Source organism: Hippocampus guttulatus, chromosome 20, assembly GCF_054856545.1.
Source record: "Hippocampus guttulatus isolate MCC_2025c chromosome 20, RoL_Hgut_1.0, whole genome shotgun sequence".
Classification (NCBI taxonomy): domain Eukaryota; kingdom Metazoa; phylum Chordata; class Actinopteri; order Syngnathiformes; family Syngnathidae; genus Hippocampus; species Hippocampus guttulatus.
This window is the reverse complement of record NC_141280.1, coordinates 7,963,190-7,985,944: the sequence shown is the minus strand read 5'-3', so window position 1 is coordinate 7,985,944 and position 22,755 is coordinate 7,963,190. Positions and strand designations below refer to the sequence as shown.

General features: G+C 47.1%; 2 protein-coding genes and 1 long non-coding RNA gene across 3 annotated transcripts; 1 reads left to right on the top strand and 2 right to left on the bottom strand.

Moving 5' to 3' along the window:
* Window positions 1-574: 574 nt before the first annotated feature.
* On the bottom strand, window positions 575-16,552 carry LOC147187859 (multifunctional protein CAD-like). Its single transcript, XM_086100118.1, has 45 exons — window positions 16,179-16,552; window positions 15,252-15,391; window positions 15,032-15,161; window positions 14,774-14,916; window positions 14,139-14,280; window positions 13,883-14,054; window positions 13,093-13,278; window positions 12,922-13,031; window positions 12,093-12,235; window positions 11,765-11,896; window positions 11,402-11,635; window positions 11,112-11,333; window positions 10,801-10,989; window positions 10,504-10,628; window positions 10,285-10,418; window positions 10,101-10,213; window positions 9,782-9,946; window positions 9,629-9,714; window positions 8,663-8,909; window positions 8,475-8,573; window positions 8,119-8,343; window positions 7,849-8,031; window positions 7,403-7,621; window positions 7,013-7,180; window positions 6,760-6,942; window positions 6,528-6,632; window positions 6,179-6,424; window positions 6,024-6,105; window positions 5,551-5,717; window positions 5,217-5,381; window positions 4,849-4,980; window positions 4,498-4,699; window positions 4,229-4,419; window positions 3,995-4,135; window positions 3,823-3,900; window positions 3,602-3,743; window positions 2,944-3,137; window positions 2,777-2,851; window positions 2,322-2,534; window positions 1,968-2,093; window positions 1,728-1,883; window positions 1,551-1,652; window positions 1,339-1,433; window positions 997-1,108; window positions 575-914 (listed from the first exon to the last, which is right to left on the bottom strand). Exons 1-44 carry the CDS (start codon window positions 16,276-16,278, stop codon window positions 1,009-1,011), a joined length of 6,702 nt encoding a protein of 2,233 aa, XP_085956244.1. The 5' UTR covers window positions 16,279-16,552; the 3' UTR covers window positions 575-914; window positions 997-1,008.
* A 1,076-nt stretch (window positions 16,553-17,628) lies between these two features.
* Window positions 17,629-22,219, top strand: LOC147187858 (tripartite motif-containing protein 54-like). The gene is made up of 8 exons (XM_086100121.1): window positions 17,629-17,971; window positions 18,629-18,798; window positions 19,816-19,984; window positions 20,562-20,657; window positions 20,867-21,100; window positions 21,545-21,567; window positions 21,907-22,031; window positions 22,141-22,219. The coding sequence occupies exons 1-8, from the start codon at window positions 17,783-17,785 to the stop codon at window positions 22,176-22,178; spliced, it is 1,044 nt and encodes a 347-aa protein (XP_085956247.1). The 5' UTR covers window positions 17,629-17,782; the 3' UTR covers window positions 22,179-22,219.
* On the bottom strand, window positions 18,050-22,225 carry LOC147187857 (uncharacterized). The gene is made up of 5 exons (XR_015097637.1): window positions 22,139-22,225; window positions 20,172-20,245; window positions 19,794-20,071; window positions 18,615-18,818; window positions 18,050-18,529 (listed from the first exon to the last, which is right to left on the bottom strand). It is a non-coding gene; the product is annotated as an uncharacterized LOC147187857 (long non-coding RNA).
* Between the last annotated feature and the right edge of the window lie 530 nt (window positions 22,226-22,755).

Sequence of the window (22,755 nt, the reverse complement as noted above, 5' to 3'; positions counted from 1 at the left end):
GGAGATTGGAATGAACTCAAATGTCATTTATAGTAGGGTATTATCAAATTAAAATTATTTTCCCATGACAAAATAAATTAACTAAAATCGGGGATAGTTGTCACCTCGCCCGCTACCCTCAAAACAAATGCTCAACAAAATGGATGCAAAAAATAAATCAAAAAATCTTGCGGTAATTTTTGTAATTAATCCGAGAATGACACACTTTACCTGTGAATTCGTGTGCCTTTAAGGGGAGTGGCTTATTATTTGACATCAGGATCCTGGATTCTGTCCTGCTGGCCATTTACCTTGTGATTAGTGCCTTCCCCCTGCTCCTTGTGGTTGCATTTCGTGTTTGTCTGACATAGTCCTGCTCAATCTATGCCTACAGGTGATTGCATTAAAAATCCTGTACAGTGTTGATTATTTTGGTTACAATACAAAAAACAGTCACAAAATGTTAATATCATTTCGCGTTAAGATGCCTGATTTGAACAACTGTCCATTGCCATAATCACCAAGCAGCAAAGACAATCTTCATGCCACCTAACACATTTTTAAGTGTCAGATTCAACAACAATATAAATTGCGATAGGATTACTATCATTTTATTTATTTTTGCACGATACAAAAACAGTCTCCAACACTGAAGTGACAAATCCTCGATGCTAACCTTTGCCTCTGGTCTGTCACAATGATACATATAATTGACAGTAAAACCCCCAAATCATTTAAAAACGTGATTTAAAGATTGTGGGATAATGTAATGTTACACATTTAAATGAGATGAAATATATCACAGAAGGGGGGGGGGGGTGATTTCATCCAAATCCAGCAGCAAAGTCTTGTTGATCAAAGCAGCATTCTTCCCCCCACCCAAGGGGGCCCTTTAAAAGAAACACTGGTCCCAAAATAACTGACGGCAGGAATGACTGTGAAGAAGAGAGCAGTGTGACATTTGTTCATGTTATGACAAAAATAAATAAATAAAGAATAATAATCTAAACTACTTACTGTGGTGCCAGTCTATCGTCCAAGCACAGTGGCCAGAAGGGCCATTCGGATGTACATGCCGTTCTCGGCCTGGCGGAAGTAGGCGGCCCTCGGGTCAGTGTCTACTTCAGCGCTGAAATGACCACAAAAAGTCTGGTTGCATTCTGCACTGATTTGCATTTGATTGAATTTGCAGGATGACTCAAGTATGTATCCAGCGTTCAGCAACATGTCAACAATTGGCAACGCAGAGGATTAACGTATAGATGTTACGTTACAGAGCGAAGAATACTCACATTTCAAAATGATTAGAGAGCTAATGTGATTGCCGCGAAACATGATAAATTTGGAATCAATCAAAACCTGATTTCGTTGACTCGGGGCATCGGATGCATGACGACCATCTTCTTCTTGGCCGCGGTCATGATGTGAGGACTGAGGATGAACTGGCCGAAACACTGGGGGGGAGCCATATTATTGTGTCCACATAATTATAAACAACACCAAATGAATTAAAAATAATAAATTGATTTGAAATTGAAACAAGTGAATGAAATTGAAAAGTGTTGTCGTACGGCCTTGTATTCCTCTTCGGATGCAAACCGCTCCTTCTGAATCCTGGTCATGTAGAGGACATCGGTCTCGGGCAGAGCTTCTTCGATACTCTCAAACTCCTCCTGTGAGCGACATCATCGCCCCATTGAGTGGTCCGTTCCCACGCCGTTCGGCGGCAAATCTAAATGCAAACTGACCTGTTTGATGCCCTTCGAGGCCACGTAATCGATGATCTCGGCGGGCATGTGGAGGTTCTTGGGGGCCACGTAGCGCAGCGTGATGCGGTATTGGGTCAGCAGCTTGGCCAGCGAGTGGACAGTGCGGCCGTGTTTCAGATCGCCGACCATGGTGATCTTGGTTCCGTGTCAAACACAAACGTGAACCACCCGCTTCCTCTTGTATGCCGGGTACTCCAGGAGGGCGGCGGCGATGCTCACCGTCATGCCGTTGACTGTGCCCAGCTCCTCCCGGATGGTGAAGACGTCCAGAAGAGCCTGCGTGGGGTGCTCGCCTACGCCGTCGCCTGCGTTGATCACCGGCTTTCGGCAATGGCGGGACGCGCTCTGAATGACGTCGCAGCAAGAAGAGCACATTGAAATTTGAACCGGTTTAAAAGTTGAGTAAAAACAATTACAAAAAAAAAAAAAAGTCAGTGCAAACAAAGCCACGGTACGGGAATAATGCGAGAGAAGCTGGAATTTGAGTACCAACCAATTCTGGAGCAAGTCTGAAAAGACGTTTAAAAACGTCTTAGGGAGTGAATGAGTTAAATCAAATTGCCATTGCTGTACCTCCACAGCGCCAGGCGTAGGGTGCCGCAGTACCAGAACGTCGGCGTAGCAGCTCATGGTCTGCACCGAGTCAGCCAGCGACTCGCCCTTCTGCGTGGACGAGGTGGTCTCACAAAAGTGGACCACCGAGCCGCCCAGACGCTGCATGGCCGCCGTGAAAGAGCTGCTGGTGCGGGTGCTCACCTCGTAGAATATGGAGGCCATCACTTTGCCCTGCGGGAAGTCGGCACGACAAACCATCAACTAACAAGCGCACAGAAATGTTTGAATCAAACTATAGTGGAACCTGGATGGATTTTACTTCCCCCCACAGTTAACAACCAATTTGTTTATGTTGGGTGTAATTCCACTGTAAACCACTAAATGGCAGTACATTTAGCTTGAGGTGGTGCAAATATGAAAGAAGAACGAAGGAGGAAGTATTTCGTAGCGGAAGGGGTGATTAATGGACCTACCTTGAGTATATCCAGACTCCGTTCCTTCTGAACCATCAAACGTAACGTGTGTGCAATGTTGAACAGGTGAGACATCTAAAATGGACGACAAACATTGCAAAATGATATTCTCAAGTTTCATGTATCTTCAAAGTGCCGACGTGTCAATTTTGACTCCCAGGGCCTACCTGCTCTTTGCTGAACTGTCTGACGGACAGGACGTGTTGGCCCACCAGGGGCTGCAGCAGAGGGGACATGTGGGCGTGGGGCGGCTGGCCGGCGGGGGTCTGGCCCGGCCCGGGTTGGGGGGACAGCAGCCTGGACAGCGGAGGCGGGTGGCTGTAGCTTTCGGCTACGCCCGAGGGCGGCGGCATGACAATCTCTGCACATTTATGCAAATTATAACGACAGGCATCCTTTACGTTGAATATGAAAAAAAAAAAAAGAATAATAATAATCATTTAAAAAAGGGTTCCCCTGCTATTTCACTGTTCATCTCAGTTTTATAAGAATAGAAACGCTTTTGAGTGTGTCAAAGTAGTTGTTCATAAAGGTTTATGAACCTTCACATCTATGCTACTTTGTTAGCCTGTCTATGGTGCTTTGCATTATATGTTAGCAATAAGCTAGCAAACTTGTTTTTGGCTGAAATTATAGTGTTTAGTTTTATCATATGAAGGTAAAATGTACTTTTTTAAAAAAATCTGTTTTATATGAAATTTCAACTTCAAAAAAGACATGGTAAGAAGACCCAGAAAGTAAATCACCCCATTTTAAAATTACAATTGCAGTATTATGAAAAATAAAATGCAATTAAATGAAATTTCTAAATCTTTGAAAGCCTACCTGGCGGCATTCCGGGGTCGGAAGAGCGGTGCACACGCGCGGGCAGCAGGTAGCGACTCTCTCCGGCCGAACGTCGAGGGCTGGCGGCTCGAGTTCGCACCAGACCGTCACGAGGAGGGGTCGGGCGAGGTCGCTCGGGGGTCTAACGTAGGCAAACGACACCTCACATCAGTCGTGCACACCACTTTACGCACAGCTGGTCCTGAATTTCTACTCCTTACCATTGGACTTTCCGGGGAAAGGACCGCAGCCGCTGGCCAGGTCTTCACGTCTTCACCGTAACCTGGGGGCACCAACACCTGACAAATACAAATATGTATGATTATTCTTTTTTTTTTTTGTGGATCCCTCGGGGTTCGGGAACATTTGTGTGAGAGGCGCCGAGATCTTTACCTGTCCATCAATGTAGGCCACCTCCCCTCGCAGGACCACACGGCGAACTTTACCCTTCACCTTCATGCCTTGGAACGGCGTCCACTTGGACTTGGTGAACTGCATGGCCTGTGGAATCACCCACTCCTGCTCCAAGTCCACCTGGTCGGCAGAAGAACAACAAACAGGAAACCAAAACGTATGTTCATCACGTTTTCGGACTATTTAGTGAGCCTTTTAACTATTCATATATACCTCCACATAAGTGTTTTCCTGCACGGGCAGGTTAAAGATGCGGCGCGGGTTGTCGTGGAGACGGCGGATGATGTCGTCCAAAGTCAGACGCCCGTCGCTGACGGCGGTGAGCAGAAGCGGCAGCATGGTCTCCAGGCCGGGGTAGCCAGGAGGAGGATGCTCGCTGTTTTTCTCTTCGACAGAGTGAGGAGCTAAAAAAAAAAAAAAATCTTCACACTTTTGCCAATTCAGATTTTTATAAATTTTTCTATCGTGAGCCAGTTTCTGACCGTGGTCTGTGGCGAAGCAGTCGATAATGTCCAGGTTCTCCCAAAGCGCATCCATGTCCTCCCGGGAGCCCAGCATGGGTCGCACCTGCGCTCGCCCATCGCCGATCTCCGCCACGTTGTTGTCGCACAGGAACAGGTGATGCGGTGCCACCTCGCACGTCACTTGGATGCCCTTCTGCTTGGCGGCCCGGATGATCAGGATCTGAGTGTAAAGGGGGGGGGGGGGAATAAAGCAGCACCAGAAGATCCATTTTATTTTCTCTCTTAGGAAGATTTTTTTGTTCATCACTTGTGGCTTCTTAATTAAGTGCTTTTGGTTCTTTGCCCATAAAAAGGAAAGCATCATCTTACCTCCTCCTTCTTAGCCACGTGGCAGATGTGCACCGGTCGCTGGTAGAGCTGAGCCACCATCAAGATGGCGGCCACTGTCTGCTTCTCAGCGTGTGCCACGATGGGAAGATGCTTGGGCCACTTCTCAAAGTGCTTCCAGGAGAACAAAGTTGCAAATCTTGCACATAAGTACGGCCAACAGACGATTTTGAAAGATCCCCTAATTGTGATTTCTTTTCCACCACTTTTATATTGTGATGTAAAATATTTTTTTTCACAAACACAAGCAAAAATGTCATCTGTATTATAATCAACAATTGTATGTTTCGGTTTTAGGCTGACAGCAAAATGAATGCAAGCAGGTCAATTGATGGCGGTGCAAAGCGAACCTCCATCCAGAGTGAGACGTTGTCCATCTTGAGGGTCGAGTAGGTGTCGTTCAGGTACATCTTCAGGCCAACAGCTTGACTGGCAATGGACGGCAGGACAGCCGCGTTGTCCGAGGCGGCGCCCAAATACAAGGCGTAGTCGCAGCGGCAGCCGGCTTTCGCGAGCTGTGACGGCGCACAGCGGAAACGGGAGTAAGTCACACAAATGCGAGTCATAAGTAAACCTTGAGTCTTTAATTTCAAATTTCAAGCAAGTGACAAGTCAAGGTCGCCCAGGTTTGTGAAGATACTAACAATCCGTCGGCGGGTCTCATTTTTACAAAATCTGTCGCACCTTCTGTATGAGGGCCAAAGAGGTGGCGTCAATGATGGAGGGGGAGGTGTTAGGCATGGCGCACACCATGGTCAAGCCACCTGCCAGGGCGGCTGCCGTGCCTGAGGAGAAGTCCTCCTTGTAGGTGGCGCCAGGATCCCGCAAATGGACGTGGACGTCAATAAGGCCTGGGTGACAAAACAAGGCGAGAAAATCAAAACAGCTGAAAACCATTGACACAAAAAATGTAAGCGTCTTGTAAAAGTCATATTATTATTATTATTATAAATGATTAGAAACCAGGAATTTTATTTGGACAAATTTCATAATCGGCATCTGCCTCAAAAAAATAAAAATAAAAATAAAATAAATCCAAATTGGTGGAGCCCTAAAAATGAAACGAAAAAATACCATACCATATGATTTCCATTTTCCACACCTTTACAAATGTGGAAATGTCTAATCTCAAATTCCATATTTGCTTAGAAACTCACCAGGCAGGCGGACCAGCGTCTGTGATGTCATGCTGTCGATGTGAGTCTTCACCGGCGGACTTCGACCAATCTGACGGAGAGCCTGCAAAGAAACATTTCCTAAAAACGTCCCTAAAAGTAACACCGCATGTCTCGCGCCGCGATAAAGTCCGTACCTGAACAAAGAGTTTGGTGCATTTGATGTCAATAATGAGTGGCACGGAGTAGTCAATGGCCATGCGCCTTGTGCGGTAACCCTTGGTGACGAAGGAGGAGAGGCGGCGCCCCCCGCTGTTCCTCATGGAGAGGTTCACCACCAGGTCAAAGTGATTCTCCTCCAGGTAGTTCATGATACTGCGCTGCTTCTCCTTGTTGGGACAATCGCTGTCGTCTTCCTCGAAGGGCCAGTCCACGGCCGTCACCTAGCAAAACATGGACCACCTCCTGTCGGTAAGTCTCGACACCACAGAATTCGAATATCGAACGAGCAATCTTATTCGAAATAGCTCTGGTGGGTCAACTTACCTTGACGCCATGTTCCGTGTAGAAATCAGCGGTACCCAGACTGGCGTAAAGGTCATAACCCAGCATCTCCAGAGCCTGGACCGTGGGCAGAAGCTCGCTCTTGTTCTATAAGCACCAGCAACAAAACATAACGTCTCACCAGTGACAACACGTTCAAAGAGTTGGCTGGTGCTGCATTCAAGACTGATGGGAAGTCGTAAATTGGAGCTTTAAGAGATTTTTTTTTTTGGACCTTGTAGCTGCCAATGGAGAGCAAAATGTTCTTCTTGGGAATCTTGAAGCCGGTGGAAAGCATGGCTTTGAGGTAAGCCTCGTAGCGGTTTTCGCCAAAGCACGCCACCTCTCCAGTGCTGGTCATCTCGACGCCGAGCACCACGTCGGCGCCCGCCAACCGGGAGAAGGAAAACTGCGGAACCTGAGAGGAACACCCGCCATTGCAGAGAAAGAAGAAAAACAAGGAGGGGGCGCTGGGAATAAGAGCTTACCTTGACCCCCACGATGCCCTTTCCTCTCATCAGTCCCACTGGCTCCACCTCCTCGCCCATGATGACCTGCGTGGCCAGGGCCACGAGGTCCACGCCCAGCGTCTTGGACACAAAGGGGAAGGAGCGCGAGACCCGAACGTTGCACTCAATCACCTTCAGCTGGTCGTCCTGGCACCACAAAGACATCCAACCACAGTTAACTCATTCACTCCCAAAGACGTTTTTAAACGTCTTTTCAGACTTGGTCCGGAATTGGCTGGTACTGCATGAGTTAACAATGTCATTGAAATGATACAACAACGAAAGCATGCAAAAATGAGTGAAGCCATTCATTCCTTCAAAAGAATTAAGACACCACATTTGCATGAGGGCCTCCAGAAATCTCGTCACCTTCGCAATGAGCTGCAGATTGAAGGGTCCTGTGACCTGCAGTTCTTGCCCGATGGCGTGGACGATAATCTTGATCCTCTCAATGGTCTTCTGGTTGAGATCCTGAGGGGGCGTCACCAGCGTGGCGTCGCCGGAGTGCACGCCGGCGTTCTCCACGTGCTCGGACACGGCAAAGGCGATGACCACGCCGTCGCACGCCACCGCGTCCACGTCAATTTCCTATTGGATCAGATAGCTTTACAAACCACCACGACATGATGCCGTTTACGCTACTGGTCCTTGGGCCATTCAGTACCCACAGAGGCTGAACAGCAAATGTATATTCCACGAATGACAATGGTTACGTTCATTAAAAAGTGAATTTGTCAAAATAGGGCTTTGTCCATGGCGCAAAAACGGTTGTGGATGGCTGGCTGGCTGACTGAGAACCTCGTTTTCGGCCTCACCTTGGCCTCCTGTATGAACTTGGAGATGACGACGGGATGCTCCTTGGACACAGCCACCGCGTTGGTCAGGTATTTCTCCAGGTCGTTGTCGCTGTACGCCACGTTCATGGCAGCACCGCTCAGCACATAGGATGGTCGTACCAAGCACGGGTAGCCCACAGTCTCGCAAAAACCTATAGCGGACTGTGGAGACATGGAAGACATTTGTGTATCGTGACAAACGTTGAAGGCTTAAATTGCAGGGGAGAAAGCGAAAGGTGGCAATGTTACCTCGGTATCAGAAAGCTCTTTCCACTGCGGCTGGCTGATGCCGATGGTGTCCAGCATTCTGGAGAACTTGAACCTGTTCTCCGCCGAGTCGATGAACTCGGGCGAGGTTCCCAGGATGCGGCACTGCTGGCGGTGCAGCGACATGGCAATGTTGTTGGGCAGCTGGCCTCCCATAGAAAGGATCACGCCTTCCGGGTTTTCCATCTCGTAGATATCCATCACTACCTGAGAGCAACGTGGCATAACAAATCTCGGGTTTTTACCTCTCAAGCAAGACCTTATTTCTTGAGTGCCTGTCGACCCATCATGCCTGGAATCAAACAACCGGGTCCACGGAGTTCAAAACAAAAAGGCACCTCAAAGGAGATTTCGTCAAAGTAGAGGCGGTCACACATGTCGTAGTCCGTGCTGACCGTCTCGGGGTTGTAGTTCACCATTATGGTCTTGTAGCCCATCTGGGGGGGGGGAAGAAAGTCGATAAACGCATCAATCAAACAAACAGCTGTGTTGGATCATACGAGTGGTGGCGTTTGAGGAGACGCACCTTCCGGAGCTCCGTGATGCAGCCCACAGCGCACCAGTCAAATTCGACGCTGCTGCCGATGCGGTAGACGCCCGATCCGATCACCATGACGTGCAGGTCGCTGAAGCTCAGGTCGTTCTGGGTGGCGTTGTAAGTGAGGTACAGGTAGTTGGTGAAGGCCGGCCACTCCGCCGCCACTGTGTCAATCTGCTTGACCACGGGAAGGATGGACCAATCGTGGCGCAGCTTCCTCACCGCCAGCTCGGTGCTGAGGTCAGGAGGGGCGGAGACAACAGATTTTGAACTGATTTACCGTATTGGCCCGAATATAAGACGGCCCTGATTATAAGACGACCTCTTTTTCAAGACTCAAGTTTGAAATAAGACTTTTTGAACACCAAATTAATTTTTATACATAAAATAATTACAGTACATCTGACACAAATGATTCTAACAATATATTTGAGAGAAAAAGCATGTTATTTTGCCTCATTCAAATCTTAACATCTGAACATTTAAATAAGTAAACTAAAGTGCAATCACATTCGTAAATGAATGGCTTCTGGTTTTTGAAATGTAAATTACACCATAACTTCTCCTCAGCTGCCGGTTAACCTGGCCGATCTTCGACCCGCATTTCACCAGATTGTCGCTGCGTTTTAGCGTCTCCATTTTCTGTTATCTCTTCTATTATTTTCTTCTCTTTTCTTTCTGACCGCTATTTTTATTTTTATTCTTCGTGACAGGGGTTCGCTTTGGCCTGGGGTGTCAAGTTCAGCATTCGCTTCAATGATATTTGGCGCCATCTAGCGTCGTGAATGGGTATAATATCTAGATCCCGAATATAAGACGACCCACACTTTTTCAGTCTTATTTCAAAGCAAAAAACACTGTCTTATATTCGGGCCAATACGGTATTTCTTCGGGTCAAAAAAAAAAAAGTTTGAACCATGACCACCAGTAATGTAGGTTTCACACTGTCCTTACCTCTGGACAGCCAGCGCGATCTGCTTGTCCGAGAAGCCGAGCTGCTTGGCCTTGCGCATCACCTCAGGCGGCATGAGGCTCTCGTCCTGCACAGCAGACTCCGAGGAAGTCAAAACCAACCCACTTCGGTCTTTTGTTAAACATTGCTCTCACCTGGTTGTACATCTCCAGCAGTCGCTCGTGGTCGGTAATGGTCTTCATCTTGTGCAAGAACCAGCGGTCGATCTTGGTCAGTTTGTACAGTTGGTCCACCGTGTAGCCGGCGCGGAAGGCGGCGGCCAGAACGAAGATTCGCTTGTCAGTGGGCGTCTGGAGTTCCTGTGAGCATTGGTTGGAAGTAAAGTACAAATATTTGTTCATGTTGCAGTCTTGCTTTCACTTGGATACCTGGATTTTTGCCAACGTAAATCGGAAGCCATACGAGAAGGCATTCACAATACCTCCGTTGTCCCTACGACGTCGAGTCGCTCACCTGTTCAGACACCGGCTTGATGGTGTGGTCAAACCCGACGCAGTTCTCGTCCACCATCCTCAGAGCCTTCTGGAAGGCCTCCTCGAAGCTGCGGCCGATAGCCATCACCTCACCTGGATAATAAACGCGTTAAGAGAGTACTGTCGTAATACTGCACATCCCAATTCAGAACGCCGTCTCCTACCGACGCTCTTCATGGAGCTTCCGATCTTGGTGGAGACCCGCAGGAACTTGCTCAGATCCCAGCGAGGCACCTTCACCACACAATAGTCCAGACTGGGCTCAAAGTTAGCCGTGGTTGAGTTGGTGACAGAATTCCTGGGGGGGAGACCACACACATAAATTCATGTGAAAGGGTCTCTGTGTGAAACAGACCACACGGACGTCATCTTTCCCGTCGTACTTGAGTTGCGGAAGCGGGATCCCCAGGCCGAGTTTTGCTGCTACGTATGCCAGCGGGTAACCTGTCGCCTTGCTGGCCAGGGCGGAGCTGCGTGACAGCCGGGCGTTCACCTCGATGATGTAGTACTGAAGGAGGTGTAAAATGATGCAGGTGGAACATCAAAAATCTTTTCAGTAAGCTTGTATTTGTTATTATTATTTATTGTTTGTAATTCATCTTTTTTCTTTTGGGGGGATATCCAAAAGTTAGAGAAAGAACACACGGCAGCCAACGCTACATCCATGTCGAGTGTTTTACCTGGTCTGATTCGGGATTCAGCGCATACTGAATGTTGCACTCTCCCACGATGCCAAGATGGCGGATGACCTTGATGGCGGTGTTCCTAAGCATATTGTACTCATGGTTGTTGAGCGTTTGACTGGGTGCCACCACGATAGACTCCCCGGTGTGGATGCCCAAGGGGTCAATGTTCTCCATATTACACACCTGAACAGGACAAAATGAATTTTGGAATAAAAATGTGAAAAGCGTTTGGGATGCAAATCAGTTCGATGCCAACACAATCTTTGATTTGAGCAAACGCCAACAGGCATCGAGCCTCGACTCACAGTGATGCAGTTGTCGTAGGCATCGCGCACCACCTCATACTCGATCTCCTTCCAGCCCTTCAGCGACTTGTCCACCAGCACCTGCGAGGTGTGCGCGAAGGCCGACGTGACCAGGGCGGTCAGCTCCTCGCGGCTGTTGGCGAAACCCGAGCCCAATCCGCCCAGGGCGAAGGCCGAGCGCACCAGCACGGGGTAGCCCAGCCGCTCTGCGGCGGCCAATGCCTGAGAAGAGAAGAATACAAAGAGTCAGGAGTCAACCCTTACCATTCCCCATACGCGATGCCGCTTACCTGCTCGACAGAGAGGGCCGCCTCGCTGGGTGCCACGTGCTCGTTGATCTCCTCCATTTTCTCCACAAAGATCTTCCTGTCCTCGGTCATCTCGATGGAGGCCACCGGCGTGCCCAGGACTTTCACGTTGTACCTCTCCAGCACACCCAGCTTAGTCAGCTCCACGCCACAGTTCAGAGCCGTCTGCCCACCGAACGTCAGCAGGACGCCGTCTGGCCGCTCGTTTTTAATCACCTTGGAGTGAATGGGGCTGTCAGTGTGCTGCAAACGGATCAACTTGGGACAATTTTCTACCCTCCTCTCCCTTTTATTATTTTGGTGTTATTTGAAAAAAACAAAGGCTTCACGTCGACAGTGACATACCTGAGTGACATATTCCGGTGTAATGGGTAGGAAGTAAACTTTGTCTGCAAGCCCCTTGGAGGTCTGGACTGTGGCAATATTGGGGTTGATCAACACTGTCTGGATGTTTTCCTCCTTCAGAGCCTTAATAGCCTGATAAAAAAAAAAAATAGAGACATGCTAGCAGAAATTTTAAAAATAAATAAATAAAAAAGCACTGCATAATAGAAGTTAGAAGATTTGTAAGAATAAACCCCTGATGATAAAAAAGTGGTATGTTAGGAATCACCACCTTTCAAAATCAAAACACACAAGAGTCCTGGTTCCAGCTCAGTGCGGTAACACCAACCTGAGAGCCCGAGTAGTCAAACTCGCCAGCCTGGCCGATGGAAAGTCCTCCGGAGCCCAGGATGAGGACTTTCCTCGGTCGGTAAATCTCTTCGAGCTTGGAGGAACGCGAGTAGGTGAGATGGTCCATCAGACGTTGTTTCACTGTGGAAAAGAAAACGGGGAATCGCGTCACAAGGATGCTGGCTCGGGCTGGGCACTACGGCCTTAAAACGAAATATTTTATGTCCAAATGAGTTAAAAAAAAAAAAAATTGTTTCTGTCGGTTAGAACGCTCCATAGAAATAATCAATCACTATCCATCCATCCATCCATTTTCCGAACCGCTTGATCCTCACTAGGGTCGCGGGGGGTGCTGGAGCCTATCCCAGCCATCTTCGGGCAGTAGGCGGGGGACACCCTGAATCAGTTGCCAGCCAATCGCAGGGCACACAGAGACGAACAACCATCCACGCCCACACTCACACCTAGGGACAATTTAGAGCGACCAATCAGCCTGCCATGCATGTTTTTGGAATGTGGGAGGAAACCGGAGCACCCAGAGAAAACCCACGCAGGCCCGGGGAGAACATGCAAACTCCACACACAGGGAGGGCGGAGCTGGAATCGAACCCGGTACCTCTGCACTGTGAAGCCGACGTGCTAACCACTGGACTACCGGGCCGCCCTAATCAATCACTAATAAATTACAAATGCCGCTCAATTTAACATTCCCCAAAGGGCTCTTAATTTATTTATTTTTAAATAGTTAACCCGCGCTGAGGCAGCGATGGAAAAATATTTGCAGCTCGCAAGCACATGTCTCAGGAGCAAAAATAATAATAGGTTACCGGATTTGTCAGTATTGCCCTCCTTGTAGTCTCTGACAGCGTCGAGGAACACATCAAACAAGCCCACCAGATCCGTCGGGCCGGCCGTGTGCTCGGGATGGAACTGCACACTAGAGCGGAAACAAATATTTTGAGCTATCATTCGGGGAAGAAGATTTTTTGTTGGCGTACCTGAAGAACGGCTGCGTGTTGTGCACGATGCCCTCGTTGGTGTGGTCGTTGGCGTTTGTGAAAAGGACGTCCCAGTCGCTCGGCAGCGTGTCGGGGTTCACGGCGAAGCCGTGGTTCTGACTGGTGATGAAGCAGCGGTCGGTGCCTTTGTGGAGGCAAGGCTGGTTGTGGCCACGGTTGCCGTACCTGCCACATGAATAGATTAGTACAATATTAGTACATTCATAAAAACGAATACAAGATGGGGGGAAAAAATACATTTTAACCAATTGTAGGAAAATGCAACACATACTCCTGATAATTCAAAGGCCGTATCTGGCCCGCGAGCTATACAATCACCAACCCTGGTCTATTGACCTAACACCACAAGGACATGCTGCGAGTTGTCATTCCGCGAACATTTGTTGGCATTGGTAACCTTGGACGCCCCCCGATAAAACAGCCGTCGCTTTCAGAAGCGGCTCATCTCGCTTTGTTTGCTCTGCCTTAATCAAAACACGGACGCACAGCTGCTGAGAGCGACGACAAGACGCATTTCTCACCAGGACTGAGCGGAGCAGGTCACTGAGGACATGCACGGGGTCGCACGTCATTCTAGCTCAACAACTAAAAATGTAACAACACCTTTGGAGGGGGGGAGAAAAATAAATAAATAGTGCCGTTATGCATTGTGCACACAAATAAAGAAAAGTGGTGAAGTTGACAGTTGATTAGAATCAAACGGCCCAACGTAAGATGCAGTAAATGCCCAACTAAAGAAAGAACCCTGCGCTATCAAGTGGTTACTGACTTCATTTTGTAGGTCCTTGCTCCAATGACCAAAGAGAGCAGCTGGTGTCCCAGGCAGATGCCGAAAACCGGCTTGGGGTCATCCACGTTCACCACCTTCCGCACGTTGTCGATGGTGGCCTGGCAGAGAAGCGGATCACCGGGACCATTGCTGATGAACAAACCCTCAAATTCTGGAGCCGACAAAAAACAAGAAAATGCATGAGCAATCGACAAGGGCTGAATTCAAGAGCCCGGAACGCGAATGTCATGTAGACCTGTTCTGTCCAAAGGGTGGTCCCAGGGTACAACAGTGATGCGGGCCCCTCGCTCGGCCAGGCAGCGGATTTGGTTGTATTTGATGCCACAGTCCACCACGGTGATCCGGAGACTACCGCCGGGGTTGAATAACTGCGGCTCCTGGACAAAAAACAAATAAATAAATTAACGATTGAACCACTTTTTACATAATTTATGACATGAAATATGGATTAGTGCTAGGGACCAACCATGGTGGATTTTTTTTTTTTAGGGTGATGCCAATACCAATATTTGGCAGGAAAAAAAATCCAATAAGCAATATATTGGTGCATCATAAAAACAAACAACCCCACCCCTCAAATAAATTAAAAAAATTTTTTTAATCACTTCTTTTTTGGTCACTTAACGCTCGCATGACCTTTACCTCCAGTATTTACTATTTCATGAAAAAATAAAGAGATATCAGCTTATTACTTTGAAAACACCGAATATCAGCCTATATATAGAACAGGCCAGCAGATTAATCACTTCAATACAATTTGGGACACAAGGAAAGCCATGTGACCCACAATGCAGTGCATCAAGATGGAAGACTATCGGCTCCAATAAGAACTTTTTTTTAAATGATTTATGTGGTCAGGAAATGCCTTACCTTCATGGACACCTCCTGGACCAAGTTCCTTTTGTCTGGATTGTCAAAGGGAACGCTGTCCTCTGGTGTCCCCTCCAAAATGAGTTTCCCCAACATGGTCCCTTTCTCGCGGATTTTTTGGGTCAGGCAGCGGGTGTCGATGCCTTGGACAGGACACAACAAGCTCAAAGCAAATCTTATCATTAAATATGTAATTATTCATGCATTCACCAACTCCCCTTGTCAAGACTAACTGACTGACTTCTGTGACTTTCCTACCTTGGAGTCCTGGAACTCCTTGCTCCTGGAGCCACTGGTCCAGGGATTTGACTGAGCTCCAGTGACTCGGACACTCCGCCAGCTCCCCGATGATGAGAGCAGCGGCGTGGATCTTTGATGACTCGAACCACTGTGGGAAACCCCCCCCCCCCCACAGCAACGTGACTCTTATGCCTTACAAATATCTTCTGCACACAAATGTGGCGTCATCTTTCAGGACCTTGCTGAGGCCGAAAGCGCCCTCGTTGTCCGCTGGTACGCCGTAGTTGCCCACCAACGGGTAGGTGAGAGTAAGCAGCTGGCAGCGGTACGACGGGTCGGTCAGGGCCTCGGGGTAGCCCACCATACCAGTCTGGAACACTATGAGGGAGAAATTAAAAAGAATTGGTTAGGATAGTTGAACTTCTCGACTCTATCCCTTTTCTATCACACTTGTCCTGGATTTGAAATTAAATTAAGGCCAATTTCACAATGCTTCCAATATCCCATGTAGTCCAAAGTTGCTACAGGACATAAATGACACATCTCGTCTCAAGAGTCTTGAATAAAACAGTTTTTACTGAATTTCTCAGGAGAACCAAAATATTAGATTGAGCTAACAGTGAATGTGTAGACCACTGCTATTTAGAAGCATAACAACAAAACATGCTGGTAAATCAATTCCTGTCTCCCAGTAACAAAAGTGCCCCATAACTGGCATCGTGTTTTGAGATTGTGTCGCAATGTGCCAAATGTAGTCAGTCACTTCAAGCATGACGCGGATGTTGACATTGGGTACATATGGTGAATTAAAAAGAAAAAGAAAATTAAAAAATAAATAGAAAATAGGCATAGCAGAACACTTATTAGACGAGTTCCAGCAGGTCAAAAGACAGGTTTGTCAAGGTGACTTCGTGGAATATAGGTCAACAACGTGTACTAGCAGAACTGGCAGAGATAGTGGGGACACGTTAGGACATTTTACTCAATACAAAAATGGGATGTTCATAGTGAACCTTTTCCAAGTTTTTCTTTTGCAGACCCCCTTGGCCACCTCATGTACCGACGAAGGATAAAAGTATAGGTCCGCCACTGGCGGCGTGGCGGACAAAATATCGAGGAAAATATTCATTTTGTTGAAAAACAAACGAGGCCAGGTCTCACGTACCAACTTCGCCAGAGACGGACACTTGAGCACCAAAAACGCTGCCCGTAAACCGCGTCCCGTCCTCCAGGATCAGGGTGGCCGTGGTGGTCTTCTCGGACATCTTGGTTCTACTTCTCGGTCGCGTCTAGTTGCTGGTGGCCAAGAACCGGCGGTTTTCCACGTGAAACTTACAAACGGAACAAAGATGCTCAAAGTAAGGGAGGAAACGAGCGCTCGGAGTCGTCTTCGGTGAATGTTAGAGGGAAAATGGTGGATAAAGACGTTCAAAGGGATCCGAGAGGCGGGGATCGATGAGCGCTTGGTTTGGTTCGATCTTTCCCGGTTTGCAAGGGGAGCCGCAGGATGCCAAGTATGTCCCACGTGTGCGGCCGACACAGAGTAGGGAACTCGGCCCGCGGTTCGAGCCGTTCGAACAGTCAAGTTGGATATAGTACTTCCGGTATGGATTTTCAACATAAAAAGCACTCCCCTGTTTTACTCGCCGAACATTTGGTTGAGGTGAGCGACAATTAATTCTACTTTATTCACAGCATCCTCGTCTATCAACAGTCATTACCTTTGTGGATTCTAAACTTTCATGCCAAAAATAGTAACTCACGTATTTTTTTTAAACCCGAGGGAATTATCTCTTGCTTCTGGTACAACTGGCGCTTGACAAAGTGCTTTTCTCGCATATGTCGTCACCACAATTCGTCATGGAGGGCGGGGCCACTACTCAGCAACAACCGTATGGAAACAATTTCATTGCATCTGGAATTGTTGTTGTTTTATTTAAACATCTTCGCATTTCACGGAAGGGACAATAAGAATAAAATCACGATTACAATAGTCATTTAACAAACAATTGTAAACAAATCCTGAATGAATGTATTATCATAATGACACGATGATGTTTCTTGGGAGCCCCCAAGGTTGATGAAGCATTCCATCACCAAGCCACTGAATTACAATATTCAATAAACAGGCCTTCCTGTGTGGAGTTAGCATGTTCTCCCTGTGCCTGCGTCGGTCTTCAGCGGGTACTCCGCTTTCCTCACACATAAAAACATGCATGGGAGGTTAATGGAACACTCCAAAATGTCCCTAGGTATGAATGTGAGCGCGGATGGTTGTTCGTCTATGTGTGCTCTGCGATTGCTGGCAACCATTTCAGGGTGTACCCCACCTACTGTCCAAAGACGGGTAGGGGAGGCTCCAGCACGCCCGCGACTCTTGTGAGGATAAGCGGCGTAGAAAGTGGATGGATGGATTAATGTTCTTCAAATCGGTGGCGACCATTTGCATGACACAAGCAGCATTGTTAAATCCCCCCACAGCCGCACGCTTCTTCGGCACCCCACCCTGACGTGTGGCCCACGCCTGGACATTTGGACTTGCACTGGAATGTGCTTTAGGCAGAAACCTAATCCACAACAAACACAGCAGCTAAAAATAGAAAAAGTCACTCAGTCGGTCAGATAGATACTTCAGAGGTCTTTGGTCACTGCACAGCGTGGTGAGGCAGTGGAAATAACTAATCGTCACCCGAGTGAATTTGGATGATCCTCGAAAAGCTTCTGGAAACTTCGTCGTCCTTTTTGTGTTTTTGACGGCATCATCGTTTGATGAACTTTGCCCTTCAGGCAGCGGGAAGTGCGGCAGGTCGCGGCTCAACGGGTGACGGAGGTTCGAACATGGAGAACCTCCAGAAGCAGCTGGTGTGTCCCGTCTGCCTGGAGATGTTCTCCAAGCCCGTCGTCATCCTGCCCTGCCAGCACAACCTCTGCAGGAAGTGCGCCAACGATGTCTTCCAGGCCTGTGACGACCTCGCTTTGCTTCTACTAACTAATAACGCATCAAGCCATTATTCAAGCAACAAAAATGCCTCCAAGGAATTCTTTTCATTTTATTCTTGGGTGGGCATGGGCAACTCGCGGCATGCGGCCCGCAATCACATTATGAATGTCCAATTGATTATTTATGTATGTACTGTACGTATGTATTTATTTATTCATTTATTGCAACAAACTCCCAAAAATCCAGAATTTTTTTTTTAAACTTGTTGACTGTAGTTTTAATTTGTAATATCACCAATCGCCACTAGATGGCAGACATGAATACTGCCCTCTGCGACAATGTGATTAGCCCTAATAATTTTGGAATAATATGAAGAAAAAAACATCGCACTTCAATAACATGAACCTTTTGAGTGAATTGTTTTTTGTGAAAACCAGGTCATGACCAATCACGGCTTTGTTTGCCAAGGTCACATGACAAGACTCAGAAAACAGGTGCTTGCCGCTTACATCAGGCTACTGGTCACCATCATTTTGAAGAACATTGTTGAGACACTTCATAAACCTTACTGGAATCTGCAAAATATGAAATCGATACCACTCCTCCTCACTCACGTCATTTTAATTGGAGAGCACAATGGTAATAATTAAGGTACGCTACCTTTGACATTGCAGTCGTCCAACCCTTCATGGCAGTCCCGCAGCTCGACCAGCTTGGGAAGCCGCTTCCGCTGCCCGTCGTGTCGCCAAGAGGTGGTCCTGGACCGCCACGGAGTCTACAGTCTGCAGAGGAATCTGCTGGTGGAGAACATCATCGACGCGTACCGGAGACAACAGGACTCCAGGTCGGCTCCTTTAGTAAAAGCTGAAAAAAAAAAAAAAAAAACCCAATCACATTCTGGTGGAGTGACTAAAGAACTCAATCAAATAAACGTAGTAACTACAAGAGTAAAACTAGAACTCCTACAGACAACAATATTCCTCATCAAACCGACAATTCAAATTGATCTTCTGTCAAATAGAGTCTGTATGACAAACAAATAATATCATGATCTGCTGTGTCACCAACTCAATCATGTGGAGGTTAGATAGTTGTAATAACCGATAGTGCCGCTAGAGAGAAGCATTTCACCGTCTTTTGTTTACAATTTATTTCTCGTCACTGTTGACATTTTCTGAAGAATATTTAATAATGTACTCAGGAATCCTTTAGAATAGATCCTCAAATTCTTTCATCCGAAGTAAATACTAGAGCAAAATGTGATTATCGGTAAACGAAGAACGGGTAAAATATTTTTTTTCAAAATGAAAATGAAACGAATACCCATAATACCACATGTCATGAACAAACTCCATTGTGTAATTGGTGAAGAAACAACATTCCATTCGCAAAGGATGCGCCCTGTAAATATTGTGACATCATTGAAACATTCTATGATCAATACTGTATGATAATTACCGGTAGTCATACTGGCCTGTTCAGTTGTAGTTTTGACGGCAAAGAGTTGACGCAAAAGTGTAAAAAAAAGCCTCTCTCGTGTGTGCCTGTCTGTGTGTGTGTGTGTTGTAGTCACAGAGTGATGATGATGAGGATGTGTGTGTCACGTTCACGCTGACTGTCTTTGCAGATGGGCGCCGCCATCCCATAATAGACGGGATTGTTCTCATTGGCCATGCATAACACATCACACTGATTCAAATGTCCTTTCCCCTCATCTTTCTCACAATATAAGCCCCAAGCCAATTCAACAGATGAGAGTTCTCACATTGACACTCCATGACCAACCTGTGTTCTTACCTAGTTTTGACAACGGCGCACTGAACGGAATCTTGAGCTCACCTTGGACTTTCTGTCCGGACAGGATGTCCAGCGTGAAGCCGGAGTCGCTGATGTGTGAGGAGCACGAGGACGAGAAGATCAACATCTACTGTTTGTCCTGTCAGATGCCGACATGCTCCATGTGCAAAGTGTTCGGATGCCACAAAGAGTGTGACGTGGCGCCGCTCAGCAGCGTCTATGTCAGACTCAAGGTAGCAAACATACACAATGGAACATAATAGGGGCGGGGGGGCACTGTGGAATAATATCGGACATGATGGGATCCAATATAGGGGACCCTGTGGAACAAAATGGGACATTAATTAGGAATATCAAGGGACACGATGAAATGAAACAAAGCATGATGGGGCATAAAGTATCTCGATATAAAAGAGGCACCTGAGAGATCCGCAGTGGTCCGAGGATCAAACCCTGAAGGACGCCACTCCCCGGTCCAAACACAGAATGAGTAACTGAAATCAAAGTTTGGAGAAAAAAACAAAAACATGACGAATGTGACCAAACATGAAGATGTAAAAGGGGAGTTGTGAAGGTCAGTGGCGATGAAGTCACACACAAAGACACAAAAGTTTGCATGTACAGATGGCCGCGTTGACATTTGGCCGCCGTCGCGCGTTCTGATTCATTCAATCTGAATTGGAGATGAAGACGCCGCGCAACTTGATGACGAGCCGAAAACAGCCGTATAGAATTATTATTGTCCTCTAGGGGCGCCAAATGAAATGTGCAAACTTTTTTTTTTTGGGGGGTGTGTGTGAATGTTTGCAGACGGAATTGAGTGACAGCATCGCCGGACTTGTTGCCAGCAATGACAACATCCAGGCTGCCATCACGCACATGGAGGGAGTGTGCAACGCTGTCCAAGTAATACACACAGACACACACACACACACACACACACACACACACACATAACACAACATACTCAGTAGTTTCTATTTGTTAGCTTGTCTGTAGTGTTTCGTATTAGCTGTTAGCACGACGCGAGTCGACTTGTATCTCATATTTATGCACCAAGCATGTAAGTCAGGTGACTCGTATCTCAAGGCGCCAGTGTATAAATTTGGTCTCAGGAGAACGCTCGCCACAGCCGCGAGGAAATCACCAGCCAGTTCGAGGCTCTGACGGCCATCTTGGATGAGCGCAAGCAGCAGCTGGTGGGCCTGATCACCAAGGAGCAAGACGAAGAGCTGCAGCGTATACGGCAACTCATCAGTGAGCATGGGCAGAGGTTGGAGGACAGGAGAGAGCTGGTGGAGACGGCCGTGCATGCGGCGGACCACACGCACGCAGCGGTCTTTGTCCAGGCCAGTCTTCTAAATACCTAGTCGTCTGTCCATCTGTCCATGCCATTATCCATCTAGCTGAGTCACAAAGCAGTAAGACACGTGTTACGTTCCATTGCATTTCTTCATGGTGTCACAATACTTTTGGCCACGTGTTGTCCTGAAAGTTTTGTACTCTTGTCCAGGTGGTGTCCGAATGCTTTTGTCTCCACTAAAACTTGTCCTCAAAGTGTCTCAGTACTTTTGCCCTTGTGGTGTCTCAATACTTTTGTCCTCACAAAAACTTAATTGCATTCTAATGATCCCCCCCCCCCCACACACACACACACTTTTGTCCTCATACTTCATTTTTCAGTCACGGGTGTCCCGATATTTTTGTCCTAATTGCATCCTAAAGTTTTCACCTGAGTGGCGTCTCAATATTTTTGTCCTCATGATACTTTTTATTTTTATCTTTTTTCACAGAACGTCAATGTCATACTGGACAAGTAAGTTGTGTCTTTTGTTGTATCGTGTAGTTGCGTCGTGTGTCGTGTTGTGTCGTGTGAGTGTGTGTGCATCTGTGTGTGTGTGCTACAGTGATGTCACACCGGGGTTATAATAATTTTGGATGACATCACTGTTGATTTTGTTTTGACTTTTGTTTTTTAAAATCCAGTTAGTTCTTAGTTGTTTTTTTAGAGCAACTTTGTTCGATTATTTTCAAAAATGCTTCATTTTATTTGGGATTTTATGAGTTTTAGCGTTAGTTTTAGTTTTTAAATACGTGGCGAATTTGTCATGTGCAAGATGTAAGAAAAAAAAACTGTGTGTGTGTGTGCTGTCAGGATGTCGGCGTGCGCTCGTGATGCCAACGTCCTGCGGCCGCAGCTGTCTTTCGACAACATGAGCCATTTTGTCATCGACGTGGACGACATCGCAGACATGTTGAACGACATCCACTTCCGACACGGTTTGGACACACACGCATCGTGTCGCCACAACTGTGCTTTTGGGATATGAGTTACCTCACATACGTACTGTGTGTGTATGTGTGTGTGTGTGTGTGTGTTGTCTTACAGGTGAAGACAACCTCGAAGACGACTCCGAAGTGGACTGACAGTCTCCACCCGCATGCTGTGAGCCGAGCAGACAAGCAGGTGAGGTGTGCACTCGCTTTCAAATGGCCGACGTCCATCCTCCTGTTTTATTCTTAAAAAAAACAAAACAATATATGTCAACCCTCAACATCCATTTCCTATTTTTTCCCTTCAACAGGACAACATGGGTCAAAATCCATGTTGGCTCCCCAAGGTCCCTGCTCTCCATGAGCTTCCTTCACTCCAGGAAGTCCCTGATGAGGTCCCTGCATTCACAACAAGGGTCCCCGATCTGACATGGATTTATCATGAGGTTTTTGCAGTAATTTGACTTGTCGTCACTCTTTATTGTATTATTTTTTTTTTTGCATATGGACGTATTGTTAATAAAAAAAAAGACATATATTCTTGTTTCAAACCAGGTTCGAGACTCTCACTTGAATCTTCCATGTTTATTTGAAACAACCACACGCCTTTGCTTTCCGCTAGCTTCAGGCTAACACGGGCCAAGCGACGGATACTTGAACACAAACAGCGCGGCAACACATGCGGATAGACATCAAGATACTCACTGGCATATATTCTATGTCCTCTTAG